This window comes from Tinamus guttatus, unplaced genomic scaffold, assembly GCF_059628265.1.
Source record: "Tinamus guttatus ecotype Peru unplaced genomic scaffold, ASM5962826v1 Tinamus_guttatus_pri_ptg000007l, whole genome shotgun sequence".
NCBI classification, from domain to species: domain Eukaryota; kingdom Metazoa; phylum Chordata; class Aves; order Tinamiformes; family Tinamidae; genus Tinamus; species Tinamus guttatus.
In genome coordinates, this window is record NW_028288541.1 from 581,975 (window position 1) to 599,563 (window position 17,589).

Genomic DNA, 17,589 nt, shown 5'->3' on the forward strand with positions numbered 1-17,589 from the left:
CTTGGCCATATCCAGCATCCTTTCTGGCTTGGCAGTGGTTCTGTCTGATGTGCAGGACTCCCTGTGCCGCAGGGGTGCTCCCCTCACTGAACACGCCACCTGCCCAGGTATGCTGGATTTCTTAGCTGTGTACTGCTCTTTATCTTTGTCCCTATTACCGTGCAGCAGAGAACACCAAGTAGAAACAAGTGATCAAACACGTGGCTACCGCTCTTTGGCCATACTGGACATGTTTAAGGCTGTTTAAAAATAGTGCTGAATCTGAGGTGTGTTTCCAAAGCTAGATGAGATTTCTAGACAATATTCAACAAGCTGCAAATTCACAATATTTAGTACTCAGCACCCAACAACCCCTAAAGACACCACCTGGACAGCAGCAGTAAAGACGCTGCTTCCTTTGCCCTGAAGCAGAGTGCAGTTCTGCAGCCCTGGAGAAACATCTCCCCGCCGTTTCTGCAGTGCTGCACATCTGCCTCACGCCAACTTAACGCAGTGCTCAGGGTACCAGCATCTCTCACGTGGTTAGTGCTCCCCCCTCACACTTACCCCCTGAGAAACCAAGCTCCAAACCCGTATGAATTCTGACCAGAACTGCAGAACGTGGCCTAAGGCACTTAGCACATCGCAGAGCCACACGTGTGCTGTATTCTTCACCAAAATCACTTCCCCAGCCCCATGCGCCGCCGCCACAAAGGAATGTGATGCTACAGGAAGCTTAAAATAAAACAGTTAAGAAGAAAAACTGAGTTAAAAGTTTTATTCATTCAACATCTCACATTACAAATATTTAAAAATTATATGCATACTGGTATAAATAGTCATTTGCAAACTATTTAATAACATTAATTTTTCACTAGCACTTCAACAAATGAACTCTTTAAAAAAAGTAACTTGTGTTATATAACTTAGAGTAGAACATACAAAAATATGAACTTAAAACGTGAAAATGACTTTAATAAAAAATGAATTACCCTTATTTAAAATGCTATAATAAATACTACAACCTCCCCATACACAGTAAAAACTATATGGAAATTCAGCCAAGTAGTACAATTAACTGACATACTTAAATAACTTTTCCTTCTGATAATATGAGCAATACGTTGGGGGAAAAACATATTAGGGATTAGTAAAAACTAGACACCCACTTGCTAAAAGTTTCACTTCCAAAAAATATAACAAAAAATCTGATGAAAATTATAAAAACTAATTATACTTTAAAATTTAAAAATATAAAAAATAAAACAGTTGAATACAATATTGTCCCAATTCTTACAATGCTATCACAGTAGCTTTAAAATAAGATAATAAAATAAAGCAAATGACCAAAACCTTTTATTCCATTTTTTTAAAAATAATCTCAAATTTACATTAGTAGAAAGATTGATTTCTGATTCTTTTCTTTAGAAACACCAGCAAGAAAGAGGATTTACTAGAACAGTAGAAAATGACATTTTTAAATGTCTGCAATTAAAAACAAAGAATTACACTGCAAAGATCTTCCAGAAGTCTGAAATAGGTATTGCACATAACTTGAAGTTAACTTGCCACAATTCATCACATTCAAGTTTTAAATCACCTTTTAACAGAAGGTTTTAACTCTTCAAAAACAAAAGGGGTGAATTATCAAGTCTTTCCAACAGCATCCTTATAAAACGCTAAATTCATTCACTGCAAGTTTTAAATTTGCATTCTGCAGAGGTCTGTGTATGGAGAAGTAGATACTATACCAAAAAGCACGGGGCAGTGGGGTTCCTTTACATATAAAATAATCAGAAACACTTTATTTTACATTGCAAAAATAACCATGTAATTACTCTGTAACTACATTGTAAATACATGGCCAGTGCCATGCTAGTGTGATAAAACTACATGCTTGTTAACCCCTTTGCAAATCGAAGTGATACCCTAAGACTTGAAACTAATTACATGTTAATTATATTTGGAGCAACTTGGTCGCTCCAACTACAAATCCCATGTAACCAGAAGGACATGTAATCACTATTTAAGTACAGAGTAATGTATATAATTGTTTATGCCCTGTAAATCGAAGTGTAACCAAATAATCTGTAAACACGCTTGTCACACAATCACAAGTGAATATTAGTAGAATAACAATTTCTTACATTAGTCATGCATACTAACATTACATGCCTGCCACCTAGCAGGCTCTCTTTTATTCTTTAAATATAATTTAAAAGAGCAGACACATTTCTGCATCAAACACCTAACATCAATTTGTTATTAATATTAAAAATGGCTAAACATTCACCAAAAACGTCTGCATTTGTGTATAATTTTTAAAAACTTAGTAAGAAGCGGTAGACAATTTTGATGTTTCTTTACTTTTAAATTTCTACACTATATTTATGCATTTAAATTTCAGGGTCTAAAGACAGTGTCATTTGTCACTTTCATGCTTTTCTTCTTTAATTCTCAACTTTACATATACTATTTCTTAAATTATATGTACACCAAATACCTGGTGCTGGGCTAAGATGTTTAAGCAACATGCTTTCTTTTCTCTGCAGATTCTAAAATAGCATTGCCAGTGCACAACATCCATAATTCAAAATGTATGCAGAGCACTGAAATGTATAAAAAGCAGAATATAAGAAAATAAAATTTATTAAAATTATTTATATTAAAAAATGAAGTATATGAAGATCTCTCAGTAATAAAAGTACAAAAAGCTACTCTTTGCAATATGAAAAATTGAGGTATTGCATAAAGAGATATCCCGTCAGTGAAAAGTGTGCCTAAAAATGCTCACTGTTGGAAAAACAAGATATACAAAAGTAGTGCATAACAAATATACATTATGTGCATGACAAAATAAGTTAGCTACAAAAACACTGTACCGAAATTCAGCAGGTCATGTACAAAGGGAAAATTATTATTCAAAGCTAGTTCTCAAACAGTGTTATTTCTTGTAATGGTAACCCATCTCACCTGTTAACTGGGTAGGATCGGCACAATAGCACACCCCAAGCCAACTACAAGCATTAAAAAAATTAAAGGAACATTCCAACTATAATTATGTACTTCAGAGAAAAAAAAGTCCCTGACAATCTACACAAGAGCACTCTGCATTTGCATTACTGTTGTCAATATTTTCAGGGATTTCATTAAAAGCAGCTCCCTTTCTATACTTGACTAGTAGACAGCAAATGTCTCCATTTTGACCTTTGGAACTTGATAAGGTATAGTTCATTAAAGCCTGTATTGAAAATAAAAACTGCTTCTCATAAAGATAATTTGGGGTGGGGGGAATGGGATGAGGGGGGCCAGCAAAGGCTTTTAGGGAGCAGAAGTTATCCAAGCAGTGCTGAGGCAGGTCTTTGGTTTGAGGGAGTCCACGATGGTACCATGCCGGTCGGGCAGCTTACAACATTGCCACTGAGTTTGTTTGCACACTGCTAAAAATCACTTTAGAAGTTGGCCAGGGCATTAGTTTAAAAGCAATAAAAATAGTTTTCAGAACTACTCCTTCATTCGACTATTTCAAACTAAACCGCTGCACCCACTCGTCATCATTCAATTAACACAGACTGTGTTAATGCTTCTCAAGGTAGAACTTTTTATAATAAAGCAGACATTAACTTAGCAATGTTGGCACTTCAAATACTTATGTTTCCTTATTTTCCCATATTAAGTTCTGAAGAGGAGGAATTTTAGTTGGGATATTTTTCTACAGGAAGAGTAAGAAAGGCATATGCATGTCTGCACCATTTCACACAAAATTCAGGGAATAGTGCAAAGCACAACTGGGAAGATACTTAGATATATGCCTTCTGTTACAACTAAGTTAGAGGATATTCAAAACTAACTTTACATCCAAGATGGGAAACTAATGAGCAGTCAATTTCACTTTGTGTGACACACACTGGAATATCAAAACTTCAATAAAAATCAGTCATATCCTTGAGGTATCTTTAGGTTTTCTACTTTTTTTCATGTCAAAATGGAGAGCAAAGGCTGACCCCTGAAGAACGTTAGTAGATTAGGATATAGAATTATATATAGCCATCAAAAATAAAATCTATATATTCATCCTTCAAGAGAGGAAATGCCAGTTAACTAGTTGTCATTTTTCTAGCTTTGGTAGAATTTCTAGGGCTGTAACCAGACAATTGAATTCTCTTAAAGAAAAAAAAAAAGTGCACCCCCCCTCAGTAGTAACTTTACTCAACTTTTACATTCAGAAATTCTTAAAATGTGATCATTCTGATGAAAATATAGTAAGCTCTGCCTATCTCATTAGTAATTTGGATGTGGGTGGTCATCAGAGGCATGGCCAGATACATACCAAGCTAAAATTCGGCCTCAAAACCCTTAACAAGATTAAAAATTCACTACTATAATGCTGCTTGAACTTTGCTCATGCATTTTTGTTGCTTTAAACATGCTCTTTCCTTTTGATAGGTAAATGCTAACTTCATCTGTTGCTGGAAAAACTGAAAAGTCAAAGAAAAAGAAAGGCAAAAACAGGCTTCCCTGGGGGAAAGTGTCAGAACAGACTGATAGTGTTATTGTTACATGGTTATTTTAATAAAAGTATTCTTATGTTCTTTATTAACAATAATTTAATTAAAAAACCAAAATACTCTATTGTTTCAATTCTCTTAATATTTTTCTCTCCTCTAAGAAAATGTTGCACGAAATTAAGTGTTCTCTTGGTAGTAAAGACAAGAGAATGCAACTTGCTCGCAACATGTTATCAATACGAAAAGGAGTTCCCAATACAGTTTTCAATGACAAGATTCTACAAAATACCCATATTATAGGTCATTCTTCCATTATACTATTGTTAAATTACAGACTACTACAAAAGGACATGCTATCTTGAATAAGAGAAAGGGTCAGGTGGGGTAGGGACAATCAGGATAACAGAAGAGTGCACTTAATTTGACGCCTGCATATGAGCACTGCAGTAATCACTTAGTTCCAGCGGAATGAAATATGTCTTGGGCGATCTCCTCCCTCCTTCACCAGGGGCTTGTGGAATTCCCTGCCAGCGCGTGAATGGATAGCAGCCCAGCAATATTCACAGTAATACTGCAGACAGGTAACGTTAGCACAGAAAAATGGAGCGAATTTTCCACCACAACGGGCCCCCTGACATTCATCGCAAAGCTGATCATCCAAGACATATGGCTTAACTTCCACCTGTATGCAGAAAACAAGAGGAAAGTTTGCAATTCTTAATAATACAGTAGGCAATGAATATTCCACATTATATCCCATCCACATAATATCCTAGCAGGATTGTGATCACTTGATCATAGCCATTAAACACTCCAAACTATGAGCACTTAGCTTGAGAAGAGCCCTGCTCCCACTGTTCCTCCTGCAGCTTAAAAACAAAAATCAAAAAATTGATGCTCACCATCTTCATCACACATGCTGTAACCTATTTACAAAAAGTACCAATCAGCACGTCGTTAGAGAATTCACGTGCACAGATATTTAGCAAAAACTTGGAGAATTCTGCGGGGTCTGAAAGTATGGGGATGCACAATTAAGCTCCTTTCCTTTCAGGTAAGAATGTAAAATGCTTGCACAACACTGTAACTGCAAATTAAAATTGCACACAGTTTGCAAATTTCAATGCCTGAATTTTCAGCTTAAAAAATTATTTCACATCACATCATTAATAAATAGTACATTTCTGTTTCCTTTTACTGTGGCTTACTCCACTCAGCAAAAAGAACTAGTTAATCCTGCTGGTATCAAATCTGGAGCTTAAAACGCCAACCTACACAGCTGGCATTAAGGATAAGATGATGAGCAGTAATTCAGCACAAGAACAGAGAGGAAATTTTTCTTCAAGTTCTTAACTGTTAATAACTCACAGGAACTTACCAGCTGGTGCTCCAAGGACACATCTACACTACAACATCTGCAGGCTTTTAATCTATGCATTTGCTTACCAAAAACAAGCCCACCACAAAACCCTGGCCTCAGCACTCCAGAGTGCTTCCTCCTCAGTGCCCGAGCTGCTCATGTAGACGTGTGTAAAGTCACAACTGCAGCACTGCCACCCCCTAAAAGGGTCTGTTTCACCTCATACCTAAAGACCCCCTTCACTCCCACTCCTCTGCTTTTTAGGACTGCTCAAGGTTGATGCATGGACTGCTCAGAAAGGCAGCACAAAGCCCCAAGTTAAGAAAAAGTGTAGCTACACCATGAGTTCCTATTCTAGAAGTACTTGTGAGCCTTCTCTGGAGCTTGTGAAACCATTTTCTTTCAAAAACATTTCCAATTACGTACACCAAGAGCAGTATCTCGAATGTTATCCTTCTCTTTCTGCATCTGGCACAGTGATGTCTTTCGTACACGTTTGGGATCCCAGAGCCGTTTGCCCACTAACCCAAATAAGGACATTCACAAGTTCCTGTGTTTTTAAACTTACCCAGTTTTACCATGGTTGAGAAAAGTCACTGCAGTGGTTGGTTCCATTTGTGCTTACAGCACAAATAAACTGCTCACAGCAATGCAGCAGCCTTGCTTTTCCCCTCACTAGTTTCTGTTGGGCAGTATTCTGTTTCTCTAACATCCTTCCACGCTAATCCAGAACAATAAGTGTGTCAAACAGCAGAGACCCATATTCATAACCCTTCAACACCTACTTTGTCTAACTAGTCTCAGGCAAGTACCCAGTGATGTTTGTCTTCTTCTGCAAGCACCAAGGAGCAGAAGCCACAAGTGCTCCGCAGGCCTCCTGCACATGGCAGGAACCTTCCTCTCCTACCAGCCTTCCCAGACATACTCAGAGGCTGCTCCTGGCTGTAACCTGAAAACCCAACTGCAGCACCAATAATTACCCCTCTGCCTGCCTTGGCCTGCAACCACAGCAGTGGCTTTTGTGCGAGTCAGCAACCCACAGACACCAGAGTCTTCAGCACATTTCCCTGTGCCACGTGCTCCAGGTGTCCCTGCTGGAGCACGGGGGTTGGACTAGATGATCTCTAGAGGTCCCTTCCAACCTTAACCATTCTGTCATTCTGTGATTTACTGCGTGCTGAAACACATATGCCATGTTTGACTTTTTCAAAACATTACTTGCAAATATGACCTGCTACTTGTGCTACACATAATCAAGTTCCCCAAATGTGCACTGTAAAGTAGCTTAAGTTAACAGCAGTTTCATCAGAAACTGTTAAGGGTGGCAGCTCTCATGAGAACCTCTACAGCGCTGGGTGCTGCAGGCCCTGAGCATTTAACTCGTGTTACCTCACTGAAGGGCACACCCTTTAACCCTTGCCTCATTCTACAGGAAATCCTTCTTTGTTGCTCATTTTTATGTATATATTAAAATGTATTATACAAAATAATTAAAAATAGTATCTTAATAATAAATAGTAGTATTGTTGCTCTTCCATTTTTTCCTCTCTCGTACATCCAAAACCACCGTTCTAACGAATCCACTGAGCATCTGTCTCCCCATGTTTCTTCTGAACCCCGTACAAAATGGGGAAATAAGGAGGAGCCGGAAGGGAGAAGGAAGGGGAAACAGATTGCAAAATCTTTGCTAGAGTTCACAAGTACTTACAGCACTCCTACCAGCTTCAATAGAGCCATTCACCCAAGTGTCTGCTTATGCAAACAGAAGTTGCACAAGGGGGAGCGGGGGGCAAATTATTTGTTCAAAGCCATACAGAATTTATTCCTGAGCCAAGATTAGAACAAAGACATTCCAATTCCCAGGCCCACAGTCAAACTGTTGTTCCAATTCTTCTTCCCCAGCTTTTTAGCCAAGCAGGAGTGAAATGATAATCGACTAATCAGCCATTTAGTGATGACTGACTGAAGTTTAAAGGTAAAGGCTTTGGGGCTTCCCCTCTCCAGTTATTATAGAATTAAAAATCAATAATGACAGTCACATAATCCTGAGTCCTGAAAATCTTGAGACAAAGACCAAACTAGAAAGAACAGGGTATGCAAGGATCTGAGTTTCTCAAAACTGCAGCCCTAAGATAACCAAAATAGGTCAGTTACATTCTATATTAGAGTGCAGAGAAAAGCAAGCTCCAAATCCATTTGGTGTACTACTTTAATTTATGTTAATTCATGAATAAGCTGCAAATAATTCTAATTATTAGTTAAGAAGTTAACTGTGCATAGCCTTGAAGAGAATGGAGGGTGACCCGAGTTCACCACGCATTGCCAGGATGCTCTTCAGGACCAGCCAGCAGGTATAACAACTGGGCCAGACTCTGACTACTCTCTACAGAGAGCAGAACAGGAATGGGAACTGCTCCATCCTTAGCAGCTACCTTGCTTCCTGCCTTTCCACAAACACTAGAAAGGCAAACACTTGCAGTGGGAGTGCAATACGTGTGGAATATTCTTACAGAAGGGCAAGGCAGCTGAAATGCTTCTCATTATGCTAGGATATTCAAGAAAGTCTGCTTCACAGTTGCCACCCACGCTCCCGAAGTGAGAGCTCTGCACCACTCCTTCATTTTTATTCTGTGTTGTATCTAAGTGGCACAATCTAGCCTTAAATATGCAATGAATCCGATCTAACATTTACAGCCTTCACAGTGACGCACTCATGTTTACAAGGAAAACCATTTCTAGAGAAGGCACAAAACAAAAATAGAATGTGCTTGAAGACCTTACCCGTTTATCTATCTCTCCATGCTGCAGCTGAACAAAGCGAGCGCTGATAGCAGCTATGTAACTCTGTTGATTAGAAAATGCAACCCGCCCAGCTCCTTTTGGGTATTTCAGCTCAGGGTCTGTGTCAATTCCAGCATAGCACACCCCTCCGTACAGGCGATCCATTATCATTGCAAGTTCCACTAAACCAGAAAGGAAAAGAAAACAGTAGTGTCAATTCAGTATTTTTTTCCTCCCTTCCTAGAAGCACCAAATATGGCAGTTCATTTGTATTCACGTTCCCCACTTTAAGCGTCGAGAGCACTAAATGTTTCCCTTACTGAAATCATCTGTCTCCCCCGTGCTCCCCCAATCAGACAACATATTCAACATGCCCAATGCTGCAGAACACACAGTGTACCTGCTCGTAAAGGCCGAGGAACACCACCAACAAAAATGGTTTTTCGTGGGTCAAGAGGCTGTGAACCATCCATAACAAAATCACTATCACTAAGGTTCCAAGGCCGGATCTGAACCTATGGACAAAAAGCCTTTTTTTTTTTAAACCATTCACAATCCAGAAAATATTTCAGTAACAGAAATTAACAGATTCCTATAAAGCATAAAATCTCTTCAAAAATATTTATTTTTAAACTCATTTTCTACTGGCTCAGCAACTGCTTCCTGAGATTAAATGGTAAATACTGTCTACTGAGACAGACCTCTTGATCATACCAAATTTCACCAATTGTGTACGTGCATTTTTTTCTCCTTACAAATCCAGGTAACATTTACTTAATTGTGACTGAACTGCAGTGTATGCACTATGTTAATGCCTGTGTGTCCATGCTATTTGTGTTGTGCTAGCCAAGCGTAAGCACGAGACTAGCGTTATCTCAATGGAACAGGCTCCAGTGTGCAAGGTTGTGTGTTTATTTACTACGCAGGACTAGCAACTTTGCCTACAAGTACAGAAATACAATCTACATCTCTCCCATTACTGACTTGTTTCAGCCCCCAAAATCATATGTACTAGTAATGTACAATTCATTGCCACGTTATGTTTTTTTGCAGTTCAGTTTACAGCACTACATACAGCATGAATTCTGCATCATATTCAATAATAAGCATAAAATACCTGTTTGCATTTATATTACATCAACAAAAAGGAATGAGTAGAAAAATAGGATTTTTTTTGAACTGAAACTAGCCTAAAAAACTCGTGACTTCTATGTAATGCACATTATTGAGGATTAATTTCAGAGTTTAGAAATACCCATCTAACTTGATCATTTCTTTGAGAACTTGATGATTTAAAGAAATTTAGAGACCAGTGCTCTAAAGGCAGAAAAAAGCGAAAAGAAAAAAGGGTACCTGAAGAGCACAATTTCTAATTATCCTACAGACACTGCACAGCTGCTGAAAATTTTACCTACCGGTTTGTCCTTGATAGTGGGGCTGGAGACACAAAGATACAGTTTTCCATCTTCTTCAATACATGCATCAATCAGTGCCTGAACAGAGCTTTCATCTTGGAACAGCAAAAACGCATATCCTAGAAAAACAAATATATCATTTCCTTTTTTACTGTCACATAGGATATAGTCAAGAACTTAACCCAGAATTTTGCTTGCCGCCATTTCATGAGGCTACAGCACAATAAAGGACAAATTGAACAGAGCTCTTGGAAACTCACAGTCTGGTCTGCTGCAAGTCCTCTGCATTGACAAGAAGGAAAGCAGGGCCATTCATGACCAACACCCTCTCTCCACCTCATCTTTGGCAAAGGATAAGCCAGGAGTATTAAATGAACAAGAGGCAGAGCATGTCTCAAGTAAGACTGTGAATATAAGGTAGAAATCCTTCTCGAGTTCAGTGGGGGGCATTCAGCCCCTTTAGGAAGGGCTGATCTTGACTATTACTATAAAAATGAGTAAAGCAGAAAAATGAACAACAGAAAAAAAAAGGAATAAAGTAAAAAAAAAAAAAAAAAGGAAATTAAGGAAGAAGTGTAAAATAATCACGACTATGTTCTACAGACCATCTGTGCACAACTGCCCTAAGGATTCACTTTTTCTTTTCTAAACGTAGGCCCACACACAAAAATCTTACCCAAAATGGAACTTTACATAGAAAAAAAACAATTAAAAAGTAATTGTATGATAGTAATTATCAAATTTACCTTTAGGAGGAAAATAAGATTTGCTCTCTGCCTTGTGTGGCCAGTCTACAATCAGAGGTCCAAAACGGCGAAAACTAGCAGTAATCTCATCTATAAAGGTGAAAAAAACATTAATTGAAAATGCGAACATGAATGAGTCAGCTCTCTGACATGTAAGACATTTGAAGAACATGGATCTTGGGTGATTTCTTCCCAGTCTATGCACATTTTACAATCCTGAAAGTTGAGCAGTTTGTAGAAATGCTTACTAAGTGATGGCAAATCTTTCTGACAAGTCAGAACATTCATTAGAAAACAAGGCAGTTGAAAGATTAAGATTTTCTTCCTACCAATAGTTATAAACAAAAGCTCATAACTCTCTAATTCACAGAAACGGAATCAGTGAATCTATACAGCTACCATAATCTAGCTTCAGGCACTTTCCCACAAAGAGTTTACAGACAACTTGCTGACTTGCTAGTAGGTCATCAGATCTGCCAAGCTGGCTGGCAATTGTGAAAAGACTGGAGAGAAAAGGAGGAACTATCACAGCAGCCAGCCACGTCCGTCCATGTCACTTGCTAATGACACATCTGCAAATCTTATCTGAGCCTAAGCCCGGACTAACTTAAGAGTAAGCTTGCAAAACACAGTTAAAACATCTTATAGGAGAGATGGCAAGCAGCATGTCACTGTAGCACCACTGTTGCATAAAGCAACTTCATATTCATTCAAATTTGTCTTACATTTCACATTTCTGGAAAAGAATTTACATATGCTAGCCCTACGGAAGCTTTCTAATTACAGCTCTGCTCTTCTTGAAAATGATTATTCCCTTCCCTTCTCCACAAACACACTTGAATCCTCAGCAGGGAAAAAAAATTCTCTGGACAAGGAACGTTAATTAAAAAATTGAAACAGAGATAAAATGTCCTGTTGCTGGAGTGTCATCGAAGCTGGCACACTGCTCAGCAGCATTCTGCTCAAGGTATTACAGGGCTTTCCATATTAGCAATATTTAACACAACTGCTTTCCCCACAGCCATTTCAACATCCTTCCCTTTGCCATACTGTGTTTCTCAGAAAAATGTTTAATTAAGAAATCTCTCGATTTTCATCCGCTACTGACACGGTCTGAAGAACAGCCACAACTCCACTGGGGGCTGCTCAAAGCTCTCTGACAAACAGTCAGAATCAAAAGCATACAGGAAGGTACTTCACGTGTTCCCGCCTGTCCTACCCAGAGGGTACTGCAGGACCGGGATGAAAACCTGTGTTTTGCAGGGGGTTCTTAGCACACAATTTAGAGAAGTTTCCTACCCTCAACCTCCGTTAGAAAACTAACGGGGTGTTACTAGCTCTGTCCTTTTCAGCTTGTTTATCCTCTTTGCCCACATTGCTAAGGTAACAGCAACTGACAGGCCGCTACCCTGAGGGCTCTTGGTGCGCGGCGGGTCAGCAGGACACCCGCCGCAGCGCGTGCCAAGGTGAAGACACACCACAAAGCAGTGCTCGCTATGCAGCGACTCTTAAAATAGATCTCCATGATCTACTGCACTAGCACAGGCTTAATGTTCAAGCACACTTACAACTCCTCAAAAATTGGGTTGTGCAGTAAAGTTTAAACCGTGTAGTCCTTATCGGCACGTGCAATTTACGGGAAGTGCTGCCAGAGGCAACCTTGGAAAATGCAGGCTGCTCTCTGAGCGCAGGTTTCACAAAGGTCTTATGCTTCAAAAACTAGTGCCCACACAGAGCAGCCTATTTGTGTGCTCAGACGCTTTTAAAACAACAAAGGTGGGGGAAAAAGAAATGTTTTCTTGTAGCTGCCATTATCATCTTCAATCTTTTAAATGCTAAAGGCCTAAGCAACGGTAACCGTGATGCAAGTAGCTTTTACGTTTGCATGAAAGTCAGGTGGACATGTCACAGTCATATGCAATGACATGTATGACCATTAAAACAAAAAATTTGGAAAAAGCAATAAACCATGACTTTTTCAGGTTTACAGTTCCCACAGATACTTTAACCATTGTGCTTTTAGGCTCATATATAGAAAAACATTAACCTCTGCTAAAATAAGATCCATGGCAATTGCATATGATAAATTGTTTTAAGATTCCTGTATTCTGTCACCAATGCAACCAACAGAAATTCCTGGTTCCTCAATATATGCAACTGCTTCTGTATAGGTCCTTCCCCCACCGCCCCGGCGTCTTCAACACACATGTATGTTAGAATTTACTACAGGACATAATCACTGGCCAAAAACAACCTCTGAGCAGTTTCACATAAGCATCTAAATAAATAAAGAGCTAAGACTTATCAGGACTACACAAACTTTACAAAAATCAGCAACACTTCTCCTACCACTACCTTCTGCTGCCTATAAGTAGGCTCCAAAGTACTTGCAAATTTCAACAGAGCATATTTATTTATTTTCCCATCAGAAACCCTTTTTAAAATAATTTTGTATTGTTAAATGTGTGATGAATACAGAATTTTATTCTTCAAAGGTAGAACACTTCTGTAGCCGAAACCAGTTGAAATTATCTTACATCTGACATGGACTGAGTGGTGACATACAGAGATCTATTTACACATCAAAGGTCTTCTGCAGAGTTTGGAAAACAACCATGCCTTAGCTAACAGACAAAAGGTTTCCCACTGCAGTTTTGTCACTAAGCCAGGAGGGTATTTCTGGTTACATTTTTCCAGACATACCTTCATCGATATCTGGGGGCAGTCCACCAACAAAGACTTTCCGGGAATACCGCTCCACTCTTTCTCCATTCTGGTGAGAGAAGCAGTGAGGTGATCCTAAACCACTGTGAAGAGTCTGATCCCCACGGCCATCATCCAAGAACCCGTCTTCCATTGGAAACAGTGAAGACTGACCTAAAGGGGGGTAAAAAAAAAAATTATAAAAATAGAAGAAGAAAAAAATACAGAAGAAAATACTGCTTAAATGAAAAAAAAAAGAATAAAAGAAAACCCCATGCTGGTTACTGTGTTAGCAGTCTTCCCTTTTAATGATAGTTATGCTATTTAATATAAAACCTTATAGGTTTCAGTACCATTCAGTTGCTCAAATAAATTATTTAAGAGAAAAAGTCACTATCTGCTTCATAACTAAACTACAACTAACAAAAATTTGAAACAAAACAGTATTTCCAATGGATGCTCAAAATCACTTTTCCTAATACTTTGTGTTTCTAAACAAATTTCTTTTAAAAGATGTAAAGCAGAAGAGACCATAAGCCCAATGACTTAAAGATCTTTCCCAACAGCAGACATTACTCAAGCCTAAGCCACATATTCCACTTCCCAGTGAACACCCTCCTAAGCTGAGCAAACACAATTCCACAGCACAAATGGGAAAACAAAGAATTCTACCAGCTAAAAACATTACACATACAAACCACCTGCTATCAAAACCCTTCATAAACCATCCACTTGTGAATAAAAAAACACCCTAATAAAAACACTGATTCACTGTAATGGCCTGCAAGAAATGCCTGAAAACTAGGCCATACTGTGTCATTCCTCAGGAAGACCAGGTTTACTTAGATGTTACAAAAAATAATGGTTAATGGACTCAGTCTAAGAGAAAACGTTGCAGTGTGCTTCTCCTACAGTCCAACGTTCTCCTACTTTAAACTTTTATTATAGATTTTATAGGGTTTTTTTTACTGTTAAATAGGATTCTTATTTTGTATAACATCATAACAGAGCATACCAACTTAACTCTTCAGTAACTTCACCCTTTAGTTACATTATTCAGTATACAGAAAATAAATGAGTAGAAGTCTGTTCAGTTTAATGGGTGTAATAGGAATAAATAAATGTACGATTATACGCCACGATATACTACGTCTGCCTTTTGAGAATCCATTAACAATCTAACATAGTGTATTGGTAAAGTTAATTTATCCTGCTCTGTTATTCATTTTCCATGTAAAAAATCAAAGAACTCACAAATTTAACAGATAAATAAAGTTCAACAGCCCATATAATTATATGAATATAAAATGAAGACTTGATCAGCTTTCTTTATTTGAGCTTTCAAGAATCTTTTTATGCCTTTAACTAAAATGGCACCCTGAAAACGAACAATCCCCTGTAATCCACCCTACTTCTGTAATTTGACAAACCTGGCTTTCTACCATAATAAAAAATATTGCAAGATAGACTTAAAGGTGATTTTGCTTCCCCCTAATGAATTGATACTTTTTTTTCCTGGTCTCTTACAACCCCCATCCTGCAGGTACTTTTGGAAGGCAGCAATTCTCCAAATGAAACGAAGAAATCATTTCTGAGGTTCACCAGCATTACTGCTTGTGTTGCCTGACTCAATGTGCATTCTTGCAGGATCTGATTCTTTAACCTCGTCGGCCAGGACAAGTACTCACTATACGCTGCATCAATAAAGTCATCACCACCCAGAGAACCAAAAATAAACTTCCCCAGGATTGCCCTTGGTAGCATACACACAATGCAGCTCTCCAGGGCAACTATTCATGGATGATGTCCACTGAAAGGATTATGACCATTTCAAGCTAAAGAGTATATCTGGAGTACAATTTAATTCAGTTAAAATGTTTGTTTATGGCATGCAGACTACACAAACTTATGTGAAGCTCATGTTTTTTAATCTTAAATTTGGGGGTTTGCTTTCTAGTAAAAACTTAAGGTTATTTCTCCCATGAGACATTGTCAACATTAGAAAATTAAATAGGAATACTGTTACCTCGCCTTCTCCCATATGTCCTTGCTGCATGTTAAATGAGAAAGAAAACAGCCTTTCAAACATTGTTATAAGGACCAAAAGACCTTGTTTAATCTTCTTTATACTAGCTCAGTGATTCTCAAGCCCTTCCATACTCCAGGTTATTTAAATTGGTATTCAAAAGTTTATCTCCCCACCACCCACAACACCATGCCTTCCTTGCACCACCTCGTTACTCATCGATAAGAAACATTGATACGAGGCCAGCAAAGGATGTACGTGAACTCAAGAGGCTTTTTGAGACTGACTTTGGTTCTTAAATTGCACGTTCCTTTTAGCATCTATTCCTTCCTCCTCTGCGGGACGTATGCCTGTTAGGAAATGGATGTTTTCCCCTGCACCAGGCCTCTCGACACATCCTGCAGCGCACCGAGCTCCCTATCTCCTGAGCTTCGAGCAGACCCCAGCATCGACCTCCGAACTGTAGGAAAAGCCCAAACATAAGGAACATGAGGGACAAACGTGTTTATTTCTGGTTTGAGATTAGATCACTAAAAAAAGCTTTGCGCAACCCACAAAGCGCGTGGTTAAGCTTTTAGTGGCAAACAACCAGCTAAAATCTTACAAGACAGAGATAACATCTGGGCCACTAAAACTGGTTTTCAGACCTCCTGCATTCTGTGCTCATCAGTAGAGATTTTCATATACTAGCTTAGAAATTCACCATAATTATTAGGCAGTCACCTACCGCCGCCTCCTTTTCTCTCCCCCAAGCAAATCAGTTCTCCCACAGTATGACATTTTTTCATTGCTGGCTTCCAGGACCTGTTGTCAGAATATGGCCAAGCTTTCTACTCAAACTTGCACATTCTTTCAGCTTTAAAGATAATCTCATTAAAATCTCTATCTGAAAGGAAGCCAATCGTTTTCAAAACTTGGATCCTCCTGGCAAGCGCTATGAGAAACTCTGAACACATCACACATTTTGTTTTGCTTCCTCTTTCAAAATTGAGCCTGACAATTAGTTGAAGCATTTAAATACTTGTAAACCACAACTAAACACAAGTAGTTTCCTCTTTCAGGATGAAATCATATCAATCCTATTTACTTCATGATTATTTAACATTGGTAGGATCATCTACTTCGCTGGTCTTTTGCAGATAGAAATATTCAAAATTAATGCCAAGATGGGAGAAAAAAAAAAAAAGAAAAGAAAACACAAATTTTAGTGTTCAGACCAGAACATACCCCCGAGTGCTCATGCAAGATATTAGCTTTACCAAAAACTGTAAGTTTAGGCCAAGGGCCCTTGCAAGTATAAACTCTCCAGAGTGATTTTTAATTTAGAAATCCAAGACACTGATGCAGTCCTCAAAGTGAAAGTTTTAATGAACTTGTCTCTCATGCAAAACAATCCGCAAGTTTACTGAGTTCCTGACAAAGTTCAGAAGCTTTTGCACATTTTAAAAAACTTCAAGCACTTTCAAAGCCAGCCGTGCCTACAAAGCCATAAAATCTTGCCTGTGGTTTCTGAATTACTAACAAAACCACACAAGCGCCTGTGCTTGGTACAGCCGTTCTCGGCAACACCTCGCTCAGCACAGACACAACTCCGCAGCTCTGTGACCGTGATCCAGGTCAGCAGACTCCTCACTGCTTTGCCATCTGTGTCATCCGGACAACAGGATTTTTCTCCTTTAGCAGTATGGAAAAGCAGCTCGGCCAACAGCTTTAAAGCATTTCCAATGCCAAACATTACTGAAGAGGTTTTGAGAAATCATTTTTTTTTTTTTAATTTACAGTAGGAAATATTCTGCATTTGCTTCCTCTAACCCGCAAAATACCAAGATGTGACATTTCAAAACACTCCTCGGCAGCCACAGACTATAAATCAGCCCAGTGCAACATGGACAGAAACTTTCTCTCCGAGTTGAATTCAAAGGCCATCACATGCCATTAATTTCCCACAATGTAATACAAGCCCGAAACAAAAGGACGCTCTTTTGGCAGGCAGGAAGGCGGCTAACTGCAACGCACCCATCCTGCCTCTGGCTTCCAGAATTTCATATTCAGAGAAATCTTTGCTCTGGAC

General features: G+C 38.8%; 1 protein-coding gene across 2 annotated transcripts in view; it reads right to left on the reverse strand.

The window, feature by feature from the left end:
- Positions 1-742: 742 nt before the first annotated feature.
- CPEB4 (cytoplasmic polyadenylation element binding protein 4) overlaps positions 743-17,589 on the reverse strand; it is a 42,291-nt gene continuing 25,444 nt past the window's right edge. Inside the window, exons 3-9 of one of the 2 annotated variants that reach the window (XM_088521394.1) lie at positions 15,519-15,542; positions 13,493-13,666; positions 10,790-10,879; positions 10,044-10,162; positions 9,029-9,143; positions 8,629-8,810; positions 743-5,169 (exon numbers count right to left, since the gene is read on the reverse strand). In XM_088521394.1, coding sequence (XP_088377520.1) covers positions 4,942-5,169; positions 8,629-8,810; positions 9,029-9,143; positions 10,044-10,162; positions 10,790-10,879; positions 13,493-13,666; positions 15,519-15,542 — 932 coding nt within the window. In that variant the 3' untranslated portion in view covers positions 743-4,941. The remainder of the gene's footprint in view (positions 5,170-8,628; positions 8,811-9,028; positions 9,144-10,043; positions 10,163-10,789; positions 10,880-13,492; positions 13,667-15,518; positions 15,543-17,589) is intronic. The other variant, XM_088521399.1, reaches the window with a different exon arrangement.